This window comes from Stegastes partitus, unplaced genomic scaffold (genome assembly GCF_000690725.1).
Source record: "Stegastes partitus isolate 25-593 unplaced genomic scaffold, Stegastes_partitus-1.0.2 Scaffold1651, whole genome shotgun sequence".
In the NCBI taxonomy this organism is placed as follows: domain Eukaryota; kingdom Metazoa; phylum Chordata; class Actinopteri; family Pomacentridae; genus Stegastes; species Stegastes partitus.
In genome coordinates this window covers 1-16,420 of record NW_007579382.1, presented here as the reverse complement: position 1 = coordinate 16,420, position 16,420 = coordinate 1, and the positions used below count along the sequence as shown (strand labels likewise).

At 42.2% G+C, this 16,420-nt stretch overlaps 1 protein-coding gene across 2 annotated transcripts in view; it reads left to right on the top strand.

Moving 5' to 3' along the window:
* Positions 1-10,732, top strand: part of clip3 (CAP-GLY domain containing linker protein 3) — a 13,400-nt gene extending 2,668 nt beyond the window's left edge. The window contains exons 3-14 of one of the 2 annotated variants that reach the window (XM_008301261.1): positions 2,564-2,657; positions 3,492-3,653; positions 4,715-4,833; positions 5,797-6,033; positions 7,244-7,294; positions 7,474-7,609; positions 8,236-8,391; positions 8,469-8,600; positions 9,324-9,447; positions 9,623-9,690; positions 9,961-10,033; positions 10,650-10,732. In XM_008301261.1, the coding sequence (XP_008299483.1) occupies positions 2,564-2,657; positions 3,492-3,653; positions 4,715-4,833; positions 5,797-6,033; positions 7,244-7,294; positions 7,474-7,609; positions 8,236-8,391; positions 8,469-8,600; positions 9,324-9,447; positions 9,623-9,690; positions 9,961-10,033; positions 10,650-10,704 (1,407 nt within the window). In that variant the 3' untranslated portion in view covers positions 10,705-10,732. The remainder of the gene's footprint in view (positions 1-2,563; positions 2,658-3,491; positions 3,654-4,714; positions 4,834-5,796; positions 6,034-7,243; positions 7,295-7,473; positions 7,610-8,235; positions 8,392-8,468; positions 8,601-9,323; positions 9,448-9,622; positions 9,691-9,960; positions 10,034-10,649) is intronic. The other variant, XM_008301262.1, reaches the window with a different exon arrangement.
* Positions 10,733-16,420: the final 5,688 nt, after the last annotated feature.

The window sequence follows — 16,420 nt, the reverse complement described above, 5'->3', positions numbered from 1 at the left end:
CACACACACACACACACACACACACACACACTCAGATAATGGAGCTGCTGTTTGCTCTGAGCCTCAGATTTCTTTCTGCTAAAGAGCAACTTGCACCAATATGTAGAGAAAAGCTGCAGAAACCAGATTATTGGAATTAATATTAACTACAGCAGCATTTAAATAGTTTGTACACGACTCAACGTACTCGACAGCGCCACCAGAGGGAGACAGCAGCCAGTCCAACAACAAGAGAATAAAATACAAAATAAATAAAAATCCAGTGAAAAAACAAAAAAACAGTTAAAAATGGTGGAATAATGTAATATTCACAAACTTTATAACCCGCAAAAATAACTGCAAATATCTGTAAAATTCTATTATTATTGGAAGGTTTAAATGCTGTAAAACTGATTTTAAAGGCACATTGTGAAAGAAATAAATACTGTTTGCAATTAAAAGGGATTTTTTGTAAACATTATTTAAAAAATCAATTTAAAAAATCTTTATATTTACCAAAAAAATTAATAATTAACTGATACTAAAGCTGTAGTTTAACAAAACAGGAAAAAAAAAAAACTTGTTTAAAAAAACAAAAACTGTTCTGGTGTTTAATTCAGTAACTTTTCTTTTACAGATTTTAATGTATTAAATAAAATAACAGAAAAATGATCAACAAATTGCCGTTAAAATGATTTTTTCCTGTTTGCTGAAACATCAACATGAGATGAGATGGAACTGAATTAACCCTGAGGGACAATAATATAAGAATAAATGGAGGGAATTCATACGACTGTTGTACTGAAGTTGTCTCATTATCTCATCTGATTATTATATTAATCACATTATTCTCCATATTTAGTGGAGTCTTTAAGATGTTTTATGGGCGGGTAAAATACTGTTTTATATCATTTTATTGGGTTTTAATCCCTGATATGCAAATTCTGGCAGATACATAAACCATAGGACCATAACCTCCATATTTAAAGTTGTTTGTTTGGTTTTTCATCACTGGAAGGTTGTTTTAAATCTGCATGTCGTAAAAAAAAAAAAACTGTTTCTGTTGCCTGTTTGGGATTAATTCTGATTTAATTCTATTGTGAAGCACTTTGCAGGTTTAAGTCTGACCTTTAGAAAAAGAAACCAAACTATCTGATCCCTTAGCTGCCATATTAGCTGGACCAGAGTGTTTTCTGAGTCCCAGTGACTGTTCTTCTGAGACCAGCAGCAGCCCTCTGACAGCGACCCAGTTAAAATGGCTGCAGACAAACTGCTGCAGAGACGAAGCTCCAGCGTGACTCAGCAGGAACGAGCTCAGAGCAGTGACACGGATCTGAAACGGGATCGAGGACGAGCCGAGGAAAAGAGCTGCGACTTTATGTCGCGTTGCAGAATCACAAACGTTACCGGGACAGAAAATAGTGAATATATTATTAAAAACATCGTTTGGTTCACTTCCATAGAGAAACTTTACTCTCTGCGCTGAGACGTTTCCTCTTCTACAAACTTTTCTTTCTTCCTTCCTCATTGGAGCTGGTTTTTAATTTGTTTACAGGCATGTTTTCAGGCTAACTTGTGTTTCTAACTTGAGCTCTGGATCATCGACCCGATCAATCATCGAAGCTGATTTTTGGCTTTTTTAGATCATAGTTATTGATGTTTTTTTTCTACTGATGCAGCAGCTCTCTGTCACTCAGCGACGTCCCGCCCACCGCGCCGTCTGATTGGCTGTTACACGTCACCACTAGCCGCCAATCAACAGCGAATTGTTTACACAGAGAGACAGACGAGCACATTAACAGAGCCGAGGTTTAAAGGTGGTGCAGCAGAGCTTTTAATGAACGCTGTCATCTACAAGCGTTCACAGCGTAACGCAGACAGACCAGTAATTCACTGGTAGGCGCTAAATGTGGCTAACGCTATCTGGAGCAGCTTAGCGTCTAAAAGTCAGATTAACTTGAACGCTCTGTTCTAACCGACAGACTCGACTCGCTGCAAAAAAAACTAAAGGAGAAGCACAAACACAAAGCAGGACGTCAGCGGCTTTCACGGCGGCTGATGCTACGCTAACAGCTAGCGGCTAAGCTAGCAAGCAGCCACAGATTAAACTGAAACAGAGTCTGAGAAAAACAACTAATGACGGTTTCAGATCCGTAGGGGGAAATAAAAGTGATCGAATAGAAAAAGAACGACAACAAACAGAACAGCAGGAGACAAACGTATTGATCCCAATCAACTGATTATTAGTAAACATCAGTAGTTGTCGTTACTGGTATTTCTACTGTAAACAGGTTCCTGCTGTTACAAACAGTTCATGTAGAATATTTACTGTATTTATTCAGTAAATGTCATGTTTAATTCTGTAGTAGTCCGGTTATGGACGACAGGTTCCTGTATCGGTTATCAGCCTTTCTCCATCACCAATAACTGATGCTAGCATCGGCGCTAACCAAACGCTAGCCCCTGTTTAGGATGACGCTCATCCTGGAGTTACCTTTGGTTATTGTTTCTTTACTTTGACGTGATTTTGTGATGTACTTTAGACTCCAGGAAGTCTGATAAATACTCGTACCTTCCTCCTCAGATCCTGAAGCGTGGTTGCCACGTGAACGACCGCGACGGTCTGACCGACATGACGCTGCTCCACTACAGCTGCAAGGCCGGCGCTCACGGAGTCGGTAAGACGCTGTTTAGGTTCTCCGTCCAGGTCCGGAGTTGTTCCTCATGAACTCTACAGACCGGTCTTTATCTGATGAGGTCATGCTCAGTTTTACCTTCATGCTGGGAATATCTGTAGAAGCGGGTCAGATCAGTCCATCATTCTGAGCCTCAGAACTTCACCAGCAGGTGGACACACGACAAACGTGGAGTTTATCTGAGTCGGTTTGTGGCTCATTTTGTCATGTTTTGTCTTGTTTTTATCGTTTTATTTCCTCGTTGGTCGTTTTATGTCTCATTTGTCTGGTTTTGTCTCATTTTTGTCATTTTGTGTCTTTTTTGTCTAATTTTTGGTCATTTTGTCTGTTTTTTGTCTTGTTTTTATCGTTTTGTTTCCGTGTTCATCTCGCTTGTCTCGTTTTTTGTTGTTTTATCTTTTGTTTGTCTAGTTTTTTGTCGTTGGTCTAAATATTTGTTGTTTTGTTTCCTTGTTGGTCGTTTTATGTCTTGTTTGTCTGGCTTTGTGTCTCATTTTTGTCTTGCTTGTGTTGTTTTTCTCGTTTTGTGTCTCGTTCATGTGGCTTTCTGACAGTTTCGTCTCCTTTCTGTTGTTTCGAGTCTTGTTTGCGTCGTCTTGTCTTCTTTTGGATCAGAACCAGGTCCAGTGTTCAGACTGAGACACCTGGATGGATGTAGAACTGGTCTGGTGTCAGGTTCTACCAGAACTCAGATGTGTTCTTCCTCCTACATGTCATGTGTCTATCTGCTGTACTGATGAAGTTCTGAGGCTCAGACATGAATCGGGCCGGTCGGTTCTGGAGCAGCTCTCAGTTTGCTGGTCACTGTGTGTGCAGGCGACCCGGCGGCGGCGCTGCGACTCTCCAGTCAGCTGATCTCTTTGGGCGCCGACGTCAGCCTGAGGAGCCGCTGGACCAACATGAACGCTCTGCACTACGCCGCCTACTTCGACGTCCCGGAGCTGATCCGAGTTCTGCTGAAGGCCGCCAAACCCAGAGGTACCGAACCCGGATCACATCCGATTAATGTCCAGCGATACGTCAGTGTCAGCAGGACGGTGGTCGGAACAAGTTCTAGACAATAAAAGGATCATTTCTACTACAGTTGGATGAAAATATGGATAAAATGTCAGAAAAACGTTATTAAATAGTCCAACAACATCAGTGACTGTCTGGAAGTATTTAGATGTCTGAAAATATGAATAAAATGTAGAAACGTGATGAAATTATCCAATAATTAAAATAAATAAATAAATAAAGTTATAATAAAAATATTAATAAAATGTCCAAAATTAATAATAAATGTCAGAAAAATCTGATAATTATTTTATTATAATTGATTAATATGTTTAAAACATCAGAGAAATATTCATGTAATTCTCAAAAATATCTATGAAAGTCTCTATAATATTGTTTTATGGTCCAACAATGTCAATGAAGAGTGATGGAAGATTATTTAGATGTCTGCAATATTAATAAAATAAAAAGATATTCAGATGTCTGAAAATATGAACACACTTTCTAAGAATATTACTGAAATGTTAAAAAAAAAGAAGCTGAAAAGTGTTAAGAAAAATACTAAAAAAGTGATTAAAAAACAACAAAGGCAAGTTATAGCAAATAAAAAGTCTTGTTTTTACCTACATTTTGATTTTTAAAAAAGTAAAATCATGTAAGAAAGTATAAATGAAATAAATGGAAATGTGAGTATATTTAAAAATATTCATAAAATGCAAAACGATGTTATTAAATTGTTTAACAATGTCAATGAAACGTCTGAAAATATTAATAAAGCATCTAAAATGTTTATCAACTGTCCAAAAATATAATTAAGATGTCTGTTTTCCCTATAACCATTTAATATATATATCACATAACTAAATGATAAAACAGTTTAACAACAGAGTGGATGGTTTCTAGAAGATGATCCTGGTGTCCAACGGAGATAAAAACAACACCTTTTATTTGACCAACCTCTTATGACACCTCAGTGCTTTAAACATCACCTCCTCCTTCTTCTTCTTCTTCTTCTTCTTCTTCTTCTTCTTCTTCTTCTTCAGTGCTGAACTCCACCTGCAGTGACTTCCACTACGGCACGGCGCTCCACATCGCCGCCTCCAACCTTTGTCTGGGCGCCGTCAAGTGTCTGCTGGAGCACGGAGCCAATCCCACCGTCAGGGTAAAAAAACAAAAACTCACTTTAGTCACAGATTGAATGTTTTTTGCGAGGTTTCAAGGCGTAGATTCAGCCTACAGAAAAAGATTCAAAGAGGATCTAGTCTAGCAGTAGGTTTAATCTGTGTTTTTTCTACTTTCTAACTCATAAAAATGCTGTTACACGTCTTTATTGTGGAGAATTTACGTTTTTTAAAACCGGATTTTTTCCTCTGCATATTTTCAGCATTTTAGGATCTTCAAATTTTGATATATCCGCAAAAAAAGTCCAAAAAATGCGTTGGTTGGATGTCAAATTGTTTCATTTACTGGATCTGAAAGTCATGAAAGACTCAACAATCAGTTTTCCAACGGTCCTTGAACTCGTCGTCTCTGACGTGCAGCTCCATCGGGACAATCGGTCGTAATATTTTTCACTTTGTTCTACGTGTTTCTTTTAAAAAGTTAAGTGACTGTAAAGAACAAAAACATCTAAAAGACAATAAATACTGGACCTGGACTCATCACATCAGCAGCTAAAGTGCTAATTATTACAGTTAAGTGGTGGTGGAGACCAAAAACGGAGCTAAAAGATGGTGAGTCTTGAACTTGGACTCATCATAATGTCCACTAAAATCAGATGTTTTCTTCTGGAGGTGGTGGAGGTCGATCAGTTGCCTACGATCTAATCTAATAAAACCAACTACGTTTCACAGGTTGTCTAGAAAAAGATCTGCCATTGAAACTTTATCTTTGTGCAAAAAGAAAAAGGAACGACTGTCTGACTTCTTCTTATTGGACGTCCTCAATCAGTTTGCTTTAAACGGATCCGGTAAAATGTTCTGAGCTCCTCATCAGTGACTCAGCTGTGGTCCAAAGTACAGAAATGTGGGTTTTACAGAGTTAAATCCAGCCCCGCCTCCTCCTACATTTCCCATCATGCACCTGGCACACGGCTCCTCTAAACCCCGTCCGTTGGTTCCTGCAGAACGATAAGGGCCAGGTCCCGGCCGAGGTGGTCCCCGACCCGATGGACATGAGCCTGGACAAGGCGGAGGCGGCGATGGTGGCCAAGGAGCTGAAGCAGCTGCTGCTGGACGCCGTCCCGCTGAGCTGCAACCTGCCCCGAGCAACGCTGCCCAACTACGACAACATCCCCGGCAACCTGATGCTGACCTCGCTGGGGCTGAAGCTGGGAGACCGAGTGGTTCTGGACGACATGAAGGTCAGACGCTGCCCAATAGACTCACACAGAAGATTGAAATGTGCTGTCAAGCCGCTTTCATTGAGTTACGTCAACTTGAATCTAGTTTCAGATCAAATAATGCAGACATTTGAGTTTAGATAATAAATTCAACTAAAATTGAATTGAATTGAATTAATAAGTCGATCGACACCGTGGATGTCTTGGAGGGAACAGGTCCCTTCAATTTCTTGGTTTCACATTTAAACAGATCTGTAAAAATCTGAAAACATCAATCTGTTGCTGTAGAAACCTCTCAGGCAACGAGAAGTTTGCCGTGTTGCATGTCCTCGTTGCGAGGCTCTTTTAAATCAGATGAACACCTACATACTTATAAAATATCACATTACCAGCTAGAAGCAGATATTTCCTTCAGGAGGTGGTGGAGACCAAAAACAGAGCTAAAAAGCAATAAATACTGGTCTTGGATTTGTTATGTTTGTGGCCAAAGAGCCAGATACTTCTGTCAGGAGTTGGTAGAGACCTAAAACGGAGCAAATAAGAGCAAATACTAGACTTGGACTCGTCACATTAGCAGCTAAAGTGCTAAATATTTCAGTTTAGTGGTGGTCGAGACCAAAAACGGAGCTAAAAGAGAGTGAGCTTTGGACTTAAACTCATCACATTAGCAGCTAAAATGCTAATTATTTTAGTTGATGGTACAGACCAACAACAGAGCTAAAAAACAATGAATACTGGACTTGGATTTATTAAATTTGTTGCTGAAGAGCCAGATAATTCTGTAAGAAGGTGGTAGAGACCAAAAATAGAGCTAAAATGCAATAAATGCTGGACTTGGACTCATCCCATCAGCAGCTAAAGTGCTAAATATCTCAGCTAAGTGGTGGTAGAGACTAAAAACGGAGCTAAAAGATGGTTCGTTTTGGACTTGGATTCGTCGTAATATCCGCTAATATCAGATGTTTCCTTCTGGAGTTGGTGGAGGTCGATCAGTTGCCTTCAATCTAATCTAATAAAATTACGTTTCACAAGTTGTTCAGAACAAAGATCTGTCAATCTTTGTTTAAAAAAAGAAATGACAGCAGCCGAAGCCTCTGCTTTTAGACTGAAGTTGTTAATGCATGGATATAGGGACATGTTTGGAGTGTCTTCGCCAGCTGGAAGCACGTTTTGCATTTAAGCTTCATCTAGCAACCATGTGAACTCTGAACAGTGTGTTCTCGCTGTGTAGCTCCAGAGAGACCAGAGCCGAGACGACAGCCCGGCTGCAAACCTCACTCAGGTTGGTTTTAGCTCCGGCCGGCTGGACCCTAAAACAAACTAACAACATGTTGTCTCCCGATTAAAATCACCTTCACTCCATCTGTTGCATCCCCTCCATAAGACCCAACCAGCTCCTGGGTGTTTGGAGTCCTGCGTCCTTGTCTGACTTCACAACCTCGTCTTTCTTTTTCCTCTCAGAGCGGCACTTTGAGGTTTTGCGGCACCACAGAGTTCGCCAGCGGCCAGTGGGTCGGCGTGGAGCTGGACGAACCGGAGGGGAAGAACGACGGCAGCGTGGGCGGCGTCCGATACTTCATCTGCCCTCCCAAACTCGGTAACTATACAGATACATAAGTCATGGATCAGGCATCGACATGAGGCTTTGAAAAGTCAGTTACACACCTGTGATGGTGAAAGCTGGCTCTAGTAACACCGTACATTTGTTTTAGAATAATTTTCAGGCAGAAAGAGAGAAATCTGGAGCATTGAGCAGCTAAAGAACCAGACGTTTCCCTCTGGAGGTGTAGAGAAGGTGGTAAAGAGACGAATTCATGTGGAGGAGCAGCTAAAGAGCTAAATGTTTCCTTTAAGAGGTGGAAGAAAGCTCGTAAATATGGACTTAGTTTCAATACATTAGTAACCAAAAAATGAAATAATTCCTTCAGGAGATGGTAGAAGCCAAAATAAATGGTTAAAAGATGATGATTACTGGACTTCCATTCATCACATTAGCAGCTGAAGAGCTAAATACTTCCCGTAGGAGGTGGTGGAGACCAAAAACAGAGCAAAAGGACAGTGAATGTTGGATTTAAGTGAATTTGTTGGACACTAACACCAAGGCTGGCTCACTTTATCACCCTAACCACCTCTGAATGCGACCAAACGGTGTTTCTGTGGCACAAACTCAGGCTGTGGATGGAATCGGAGATGCTGACTCGTCGTCTTTGTCTTTTTCTGCAGGTATTTTCGCTCCAGTGTCAAAGATTTCCAAAGCCGTGGATCAGACGAACTCGTCCGTCACCTCGACCCCCAGAACTCCTCGCATGGACCTGGCCTCCCGCCTGGCCGGAAAGACCAAGAAGGAGAAGGAGAAGAAGGAGAAGGAGCGGGAGAAAGGTAAGCCAGGTTCTAGTCTCTGTTTTTATAAACATGCTGCCTCGTTTGGGTTTGGACAGTTTGTCGTTCGCCCTCAGCCCAGAGGAAGAAGTCCTCGGTGGCCAGTCTGGATCCAGAGGGCCTGAACGTGGAGGTCGGAGACCAGGTTCTGGTGGCCGGACAGAAAAACGGCATCGTTCGCTTCTACGGGAAAACGGACTTCGCTCCGGGTGAGTCCATTTAAAATCCCAGAGTTAAGCAGTTTAACGTTAGTTCTCCTGTTGAACCTGATGTTTGGCTAATTGTTGGTACCAGAACTGAAAAGAACCGCCATCAGAACCTCTGACACTCGACAGTTTTATTTTCAAATTTATCTAACTGCTCATGTTGGCTACATGTTGGATGTAAGGACAGATTCCTGTGGCTGGTTTCTACATCTTTTGGAGGTTTATCATCATTTTTCGACATTTTTTCATCTTTTTTGGTCATTTTCTGTCAAATTTTGCATTTATTTGTAGAAAACTTTTCCCTTTGTGGATGTTTCACGTCTCATTTTGGTGGTTTTGTGTTTAATTTGCGTAATTTTTTGCCACAATTTGGTCATTTAGTCTCACTCTGGTTGCTTTTCCTTAAATTTAAACCGGTTTCTAATTTTCATCTCGTTTCATCTTTTTTTTAGCCTGTTTGTGTTTCGTTTTCTTGCACATCTTTGCGGTTGTTTGATTATTGTTGGTGTTGTTGGTATATTTTAGTGGTTTCGTATCTTTTTCTTTCCACTTTTGTTCATTTCGTGTCTTATTTTGATTGTTTTGCGTCTTTGCTGCCACATTTCACGCTTCAGTCGTTTGGATGAAGCGGTAAAATATCAGAAGATGGTTTTTGTTTCGCTGAGAAACCAAAAGCAGCTCCGATGAGTCCAGGTGGGTTCTGATGGGCTGTTCTGGTCCCGGCAGGTTACTGGTTCGGCATCGAGCTGGACCAGCCGACGGGGAAACACGACGGCTCGGTGTTCGGCGTGCGCTACTTCAGCTGCCTGCCCAAATATGGAGTGTTTGCTCCGCCCTCCCGCGTCCAGAGGTAACGACACACCTGCAGCATTTAGTCGAGTCATTAAAGTTGAACTGGTTGGTGCTAAATCTAACAGGAAGTGACGCCTGCTGTGGGTCAGAGCTTCAAAATAAAAGACGAGTTTAATGTGAAAAATCTTAAAACGTCCAACAAACGTTTTCTTTGTTTGCTGCTGTTTGTTTAGAATCGGAGGTCCTAAAGACGGCTCCCAGAGCGACGGCTCGATGGTCAAGAAGGTCCACCAGGTCACCAGTAAGTGTCTCCTTTAGCATCACAACAGGAATCCGCTGAGTTAAAGTTCTGCTGAACAATCACATGATGTGAGTTCATCCTGTTTGGAGGAGAACAAACTGCTGTGATGTTAAAACAGTCGTTTAGCTGCTTCACTCTGATTTGATAAATGAACACGAATGTGGTTCAAATTCCCCAAATCGACCCTGAACATCTGCAGAAGTTCCATTTAATTATCAGAGACCTGATTCCTGCTGCGCCTAATGTTTGTTTGTTTGTTTGTTTGTTTAGTGTCGCAGCCCAAACGTAACTTCAACACGATGCGTTCTCCTAAAGACCTGACCTCTGAGAGCTCCATATCCAGGTGAGAACCAGCAGCAGGTTCTTCAGGCTCATGTTTGACGTCCTGAACTTTGTGTTTCTTCGTCTCTTCAGTCGATCGTTGAAACGTCGGAGGTTCAATTCATTTGGATGAATTCACTGATTTTACATGTTTCCTTCATTTTCCTTTACTGAGCGAAAAAACTGAATTTTAATGGACCTGAGTCGACTTTGACTGAAGTCATCTCCTCTTCATGCTTTTCTTCCTCCTCCTCCTCTTCCTCCTCCACCTCCCCCTCTTTTCTTCCTCCACCACATACTCTTCTTCCTCCTCTTCTGCTTCTCCTCCTTCTCCTGTTCCTCCTCTTCCAACTCATCCTCTTCCACTTCTACCGCCCTCTCTCCTGCTCTTCCTCCTCCTCTTCCTCTTCCTCCTTTCTGCCTCCTCCACCTCTTCCTCTCTTCTTCCTCCTCCTTCTTCCTCCTCCTCCTCCTCTTCTTCCTCTTCCTCCTCCTCCTCTTCCTCCTCCTCCTCCCCCTCCTCCTTCTCTTCCTGCTCTTCCTCCTCCATCTCTCTTCTTCCTCCTCCTTCTTCTTCCCCCTCCTCCTCCTCTTCCTCCTCCTCCTCCTTCTTCCTCCTCCTCCTCCTCCTCCTGCAGGTTGCTGTTCTGCTGTTGGTTTCCGTGGATGCTTCGCGCTGAGATGCAGTCCTAACCACGCCCTCCTCCTTCACCTCCTCCTCCTTCTCCTCCTTCCACCGGATCGATCTCTCGGCTCTACTTTCTCTCCATCTTTTTTTGCTTTCTTTCTCTCTGAGCCTCCCGTCGTCCTCCAGACTCCTCGTGGTGAAACTCCTCCTCCTCCTCCGTCCCTCTAATTTAGCCGTTCTATAGCAACATCTATAGTGCCTTGTATCTGATCAAAACGTCCTGCATTCCTTTAAACAAACCCACAATATTACCGTCTCCGCTGTTTTCCTCAGCGCCTCGCCGTCCCAGCTCGGTATGCGTTCCTTCACCGGGGCCAGATAGCATTAGCCTGAGCTGCTACACGTTTTAGTTTCGCTGCTGCTAGCTTTGGGTCTTACATTCTGAAATGATGGCCGAGCTTCGGCACCGGGCTGCTGAAAACTAGGAAATAATGCCGATGTTTCTTCAGTTCGTTAAGTCCTGAAATGGTTTATTTGTGACGTGAAGACCAAGAACTTGATTCAGCAGCTGCTGCCTCCGATTAAAGCTGCTTTTCTTTATGCTCACGTCTGACGCTGCTTTCAAATGGCTTCCAGAAACGGTGGAAATGTTTATTTTATTTTAGCATCTGAGGAAAACACTGACTAATCCAACAGCCTTATTTTTTTTATTTATGCCTTTGTGTTTCTTACATCATGTTGCCTCCTTGCTGCATTGCTAATCAGTTAGCCTCCACCAAACTCAGACATCATCATCGCAACGCTCAATAAGATGTTGTTATCCATTTTGATTAAAGTAGAAAGAACTCTGATAACGGCATGAAATGGATCTTTGTACCTGGTAAACATAGCGACAGGGTGTATTTTAACCCAAACAAAAATCCTTTTCTGAACCTAACCAAGTAGTTCTGGTGACTAAACTTAACCAAGTTGTTTTGGCGGCAAAATTTAACTGAGTGGTGTTGGCGGGAAAATGTAGCCAAGTACTTTTACCGCCTGAACTCAATAAGGTAGTTTTTACATTAAGTCATTTTGGCGGGAAAACATAATCAGGCAGTTTTAGACCCTAAACTTCGCCAGGCAGTTGTGGTGGCTAAACTTCATCAAGTAGCTGTGGTGACTGAAATTACCCAAGTGCTAGCAGTTTTGACAGTTAAACTAAAGTGAGTCGTTTTGGCGGGAAAACTCAACAAAGTTGTTTTGGCTCCAAAACTGAATTGAGTAGTAATGGCGGGAAAACATAATCAGGTTGTGGTGGCTAAACGTCACCAAGTAGCTGTGGTGGCTAAAATTACCCAAGTACTATTAGTTTTGACAGTTAAACTTGGGTGAGTAGTTTTGGCGGGAAAACTTAATTGTATAGTTTATTACATCCCTGTTATCAAGCAGCAGCGTTTTCACAACTTCCAGCCGATGTTAAGACTTGAAGCATTTGGGGTTCATAACTTCTCGTGCCGTCAACAAGCTTTCCATCTGAAGGCAGCAGTGGCATAAAGAAAAGCACCCGTTGTTTCTGAGTTTCCACGATTTGAATGTTAGCTTAGCATCAAAGCGTCAGATTCACTGTAACCTTTATAAAAACTGAGAACTGTGGGCGAAGGACTGGATTCACCTGCACGCTTTAGTCTCAGACGTGAAAACAGGGTTTTATTGTTTGTTTTAAATCTTTTTTTTTTTAACTCACAGTTGGAACGTGACTTAAAAACGGTTCTTGGTCTCTGAAGCATCTCAACATTATATTTAGAGCCTTTAATTTGTGTTTGCAGCCAGTTTCCAGTGAATCCGATCTCACAGAAGGTTTTTTTCTTCATACTTTGAAGTAGAGAAGTATCGATAGTTAGACGTTAGAGCAGCTTAACACAGAGAAGTCATTATTAATCAACGTATTGCCAAATACAGACTGTGGTGTATCATAGGTTATATAAAGAGCTGCACTCGTAATCTGTCGTTAACCAAAACTGCTAACTGACCCAAAACGACGACTTTCTTTTGATGCAACTTAAATCGGAAGTGTTCAGTGTTTCAGCCCCGCGACACCAGATATTAACGTTTTGTTTCTTTGTGTTGCCAAAATAAGCTTCATTTAAACTTTAAACTGACGGTTTGGAGTTGAATATTTGTTTACGATAATCAAACATTAATCTTTTTAATATGTAGAAATATAAAACCCTGTCCAGAGATATTTGTAAAAGTTTCCCTCTCTCTCTCTTTCTCCTCCTCCTCCTCTTCTCTCATCCCTCTTCCTCGACTTCGGTACCTTTTTGTGAACGTGAGCATCTGCGAAAAGACAAAAACCAGTTAACCTATGTGTGTGCTTGGTGTTCAAATCTCTCTCAAAGTCTGTGCATATCTGAAAACAGCAATATGTAAACAGTGTACCTATCTCTGTGTGGAAATGGTCCCGTGTTCATGTCTCTTTACACTCTGTGAGCACACCGATGCAGAAAACAGCCGAGGCTGCCGAGAAAACCACCAGGAAGTCAGCGTCTAGAGCTGCAAACCTTCAAGAGCCACTTTGGTTCGCTAGCCACTGGGGCACGAGAATATTTAGCTAGCCACCCAAAAATAAACTGCTGATCTAGAAATCTACAATTTACAACCTTCAGTTTGCAACCAGGTTCCATTGTTTACCAGCCGCCAGGTTGCATAAATGGACTCACATTAGCCATGAAGCTAATTATAGAGAACGTCCTTTAGCTCCTACGAGCTTTAACTTAGAGGTCATTTGGAAATTATTGACAATATGTAGAAGATATGTTGTGATTTGCAGAGTTCTGGCATTAAGAAAGTTTTAGTTGTTGTTTAAATGAGTTACTGTAGATGAAGATACAAGCAAAAATATCTTTAAGCTAAAGTTGGGTTTTAGCCTGATGCTAAACAAGTGATCAACCTTTCACGTTCATGCAAAAGCTGTGAGAGAAAACAGAAAATGGCTCCTGAATCTTGGAAAGTGACTCTCAAGCTTTCTCGGCTGTTCCTGTTAGCATAAAGTTCTCGGCAGCCTCGGTTAACGGAGACACTTGGTGGCTGCTCCTGCACACTGCTGTGGATAACTGTTCTGTTTGTGCCCGTGGAATCAGCTTCAACATCACACTAATAGCTACTTATCGCTTACACTCATCGGGTTTAGCTGCAGAACTCGGTCCGTAAGGGACCAAGAGCAGAGCAAACGGCGCTTCGTTTCGACCCTCGAGCTTTGTTGTGAGGTGCAAGTTGAGTTACGTGGACACAAATGACTGATATCATAGCACTGAAGGTGTTTTCTGGTCCGACACTTTTCTGGTTTTCTCAGCTTGTTGAGCTGCAGAGTTTCAGTACAGACCCTGGAATGAATTTGAGAAGCTTCACAGGAGTGTAAACGTCTCAAAAACTGCAATCTGCACATGCAAACTCCGTCTTACTTTAGAGATGTAGCAAGGCTGAATGCTAAGTTGTTTAGTCTTATCGTACCAATAAAATCAAATTTGCCACATCTCTCAGAAGAAATATGAACTTTTAGCTGCTTCTCTGAAACAAATAGCCGTTGAAGCGTTCCAGAAAGCTCCTGGAAGACTTCACGTTGGCACGATATGCAGATGACTCACAGCTTTACCTTCCAAAACTAATAAAAATCTAATCTGCAACTCTCAAAATAAATTTGGCCGCTTTTCTGAAACAAAAAGCTGTTAAGAGGTCCAGAAACATCCCGGAGGCTCGATATGCAGATGACTCACAGCTTTACCTTCCTAAACTCACGCTACGCCCCTCCGCCACCCCAACCCCCGAACCCCGAAGCAGAAGAGCCTGATGAACTGAAGTGAACCCTCACCTTGTTTATAGTTCCACACTAGAGTGCGCTGTTGTAGCACGCCGAAGCTCCACAGAGTCGGAACCCTGCCGAACATGCCGCGCACGGTGGCGGCGGCGGCGGCAGAAGTTTGTCTTTGTACAGTCAGTGTACAGTTCCAGTGCGGTCAGTGTGTCCCAGTGAAGCCCGTCGGTTCTGACTGCTGTCGTAAACGTGGAGCTTTTCTCTGGTTCGCCCACTAGGTGTCACTAGTTATTAATCTCACAGTAAACATAACGCTTTCCTCACGACATATTTTGTAATTTCATTTGCTGCATTTGAAGGACCTTCTGCCTGGTTTAACTCCTTAACTTCCTGCATTTAAGATGCGATCGTTTACTTTAAGGCAGTCGGATATTTCAGCTCAGAACATTCGTTTTTTGCAGCGTATTCAAGCGTGGCGACATATTTAAGAGCTGAAGATTAAACCCAGAGTTGAAAAATAAGCAAATTTGGTCTTTCAGCGCAAAGCGAACGCTACAAACAGCTTAAATCAAGATGGAAGGTGTGTTGACATGAATTACCCGTCTTTGCATATTTGAAAATACTCGATCCTGGTTTCTGATCGCCGAGTCGAGCCGCGTCCGTTAAATCGAGTGTCTGAAACAGATAATACAGTTCAGAATGAGCATTTAACTGATAAACACCCCCAACAATCAGCATCAATGGCGGAGCTGCTCTTTCTGAGCATTTGATGAACAAAAATGTTTCGTATGTTTGAGGAAATTAGGCTGAACTCTGGTGAGAAGTTGAATTTCTACCCTCAGCTCCCGCCATTTCGGCTCTGCTGGTTTTTCGTTGTTGCCGCGTAAAACCGCCAGAAGATCCTCAATGCAGAACAAACCGGTCTGCACGTAGACGTGGAGGTTAAAGTCTGACCGTCGGGATGCGGCAGCATGTTTAAAGATGAAGCTGAAACATTTATCCACGGTTGGTGCAGAAAGTCAGAAATATGATCAGAAACCTGAGTCTTGATATAAATCAGCAGCTAAAAGTGGAACATCAGGACACGTGAACATATTCGGTCTGTTAAATGTTCCAAAATCATGCTTCATGGTGTCCTTGAACGCATCACGGCTCGTCGACTAAAACTGCCTGAAAGTAAAGAACTCGGTGAAGTCCAACAGGAGTTTAAACCGTCCAGAAGCTCCGGTTCCGTCCTTCAGACGCTCCGACAGATAAACGTCCTCCTGGTAGAAGCTAGCTGGGCGCTGGTTGTTTTATGGAGATTTACAGCATATAGCCTCTATTTTGATAACTTCACTAAGTGTACTTTGAGTTCTCCGGTTTCGTGGTGCGTTCGTGCTCGTCCGTGTTTCCCAGTGCTGAGGCGGATGAAGCGACGCGTCTTCTTCTTCCCAACAGATACTCACTGCATGCTCTGTGACTTCTCTCATTTCGGGGTTTTTGTGTCTTTCTTCTTCTTCTTCTTCTTCTCATCAGCATGGAAGTGCTTCGAATAATAACAGTGACGACTATAACAATAAAGACTTTGATGTTTTTTCTACGGCTTCTGTCGCTGCTTTGACTCACACGTGACAAACACACGACAAGATTCTGAAAACAGGAACATGAAGATTATTACTGTTGAGGCCAGTTGTGTTGTTTTTGAAGCAACAGTCCTGGATGTCAGCTGTTAGTTTTCAGGTTTCTCACATAAAAGCCGAGTGAGCTTTGGAGGTTTTAACACTTTAAGAACATTAAAGTTACTTAAATTAATCGTGTGCATGTGTCTGACGGCTGAATATCTGCTTTAAATTAAAAACTGCGTTTCTGAATCCAAGATGTTCCTGAATCAGGTGGTTCCATCCTTCCAGCTAAAACACAGATTCTGTTTTTAGATTGTTACTGTACCGTTTTAATTAGGGTCCGAGCACCCAAAAGGGTGCGAAGACCCTATTGGAACTGCTCGGATT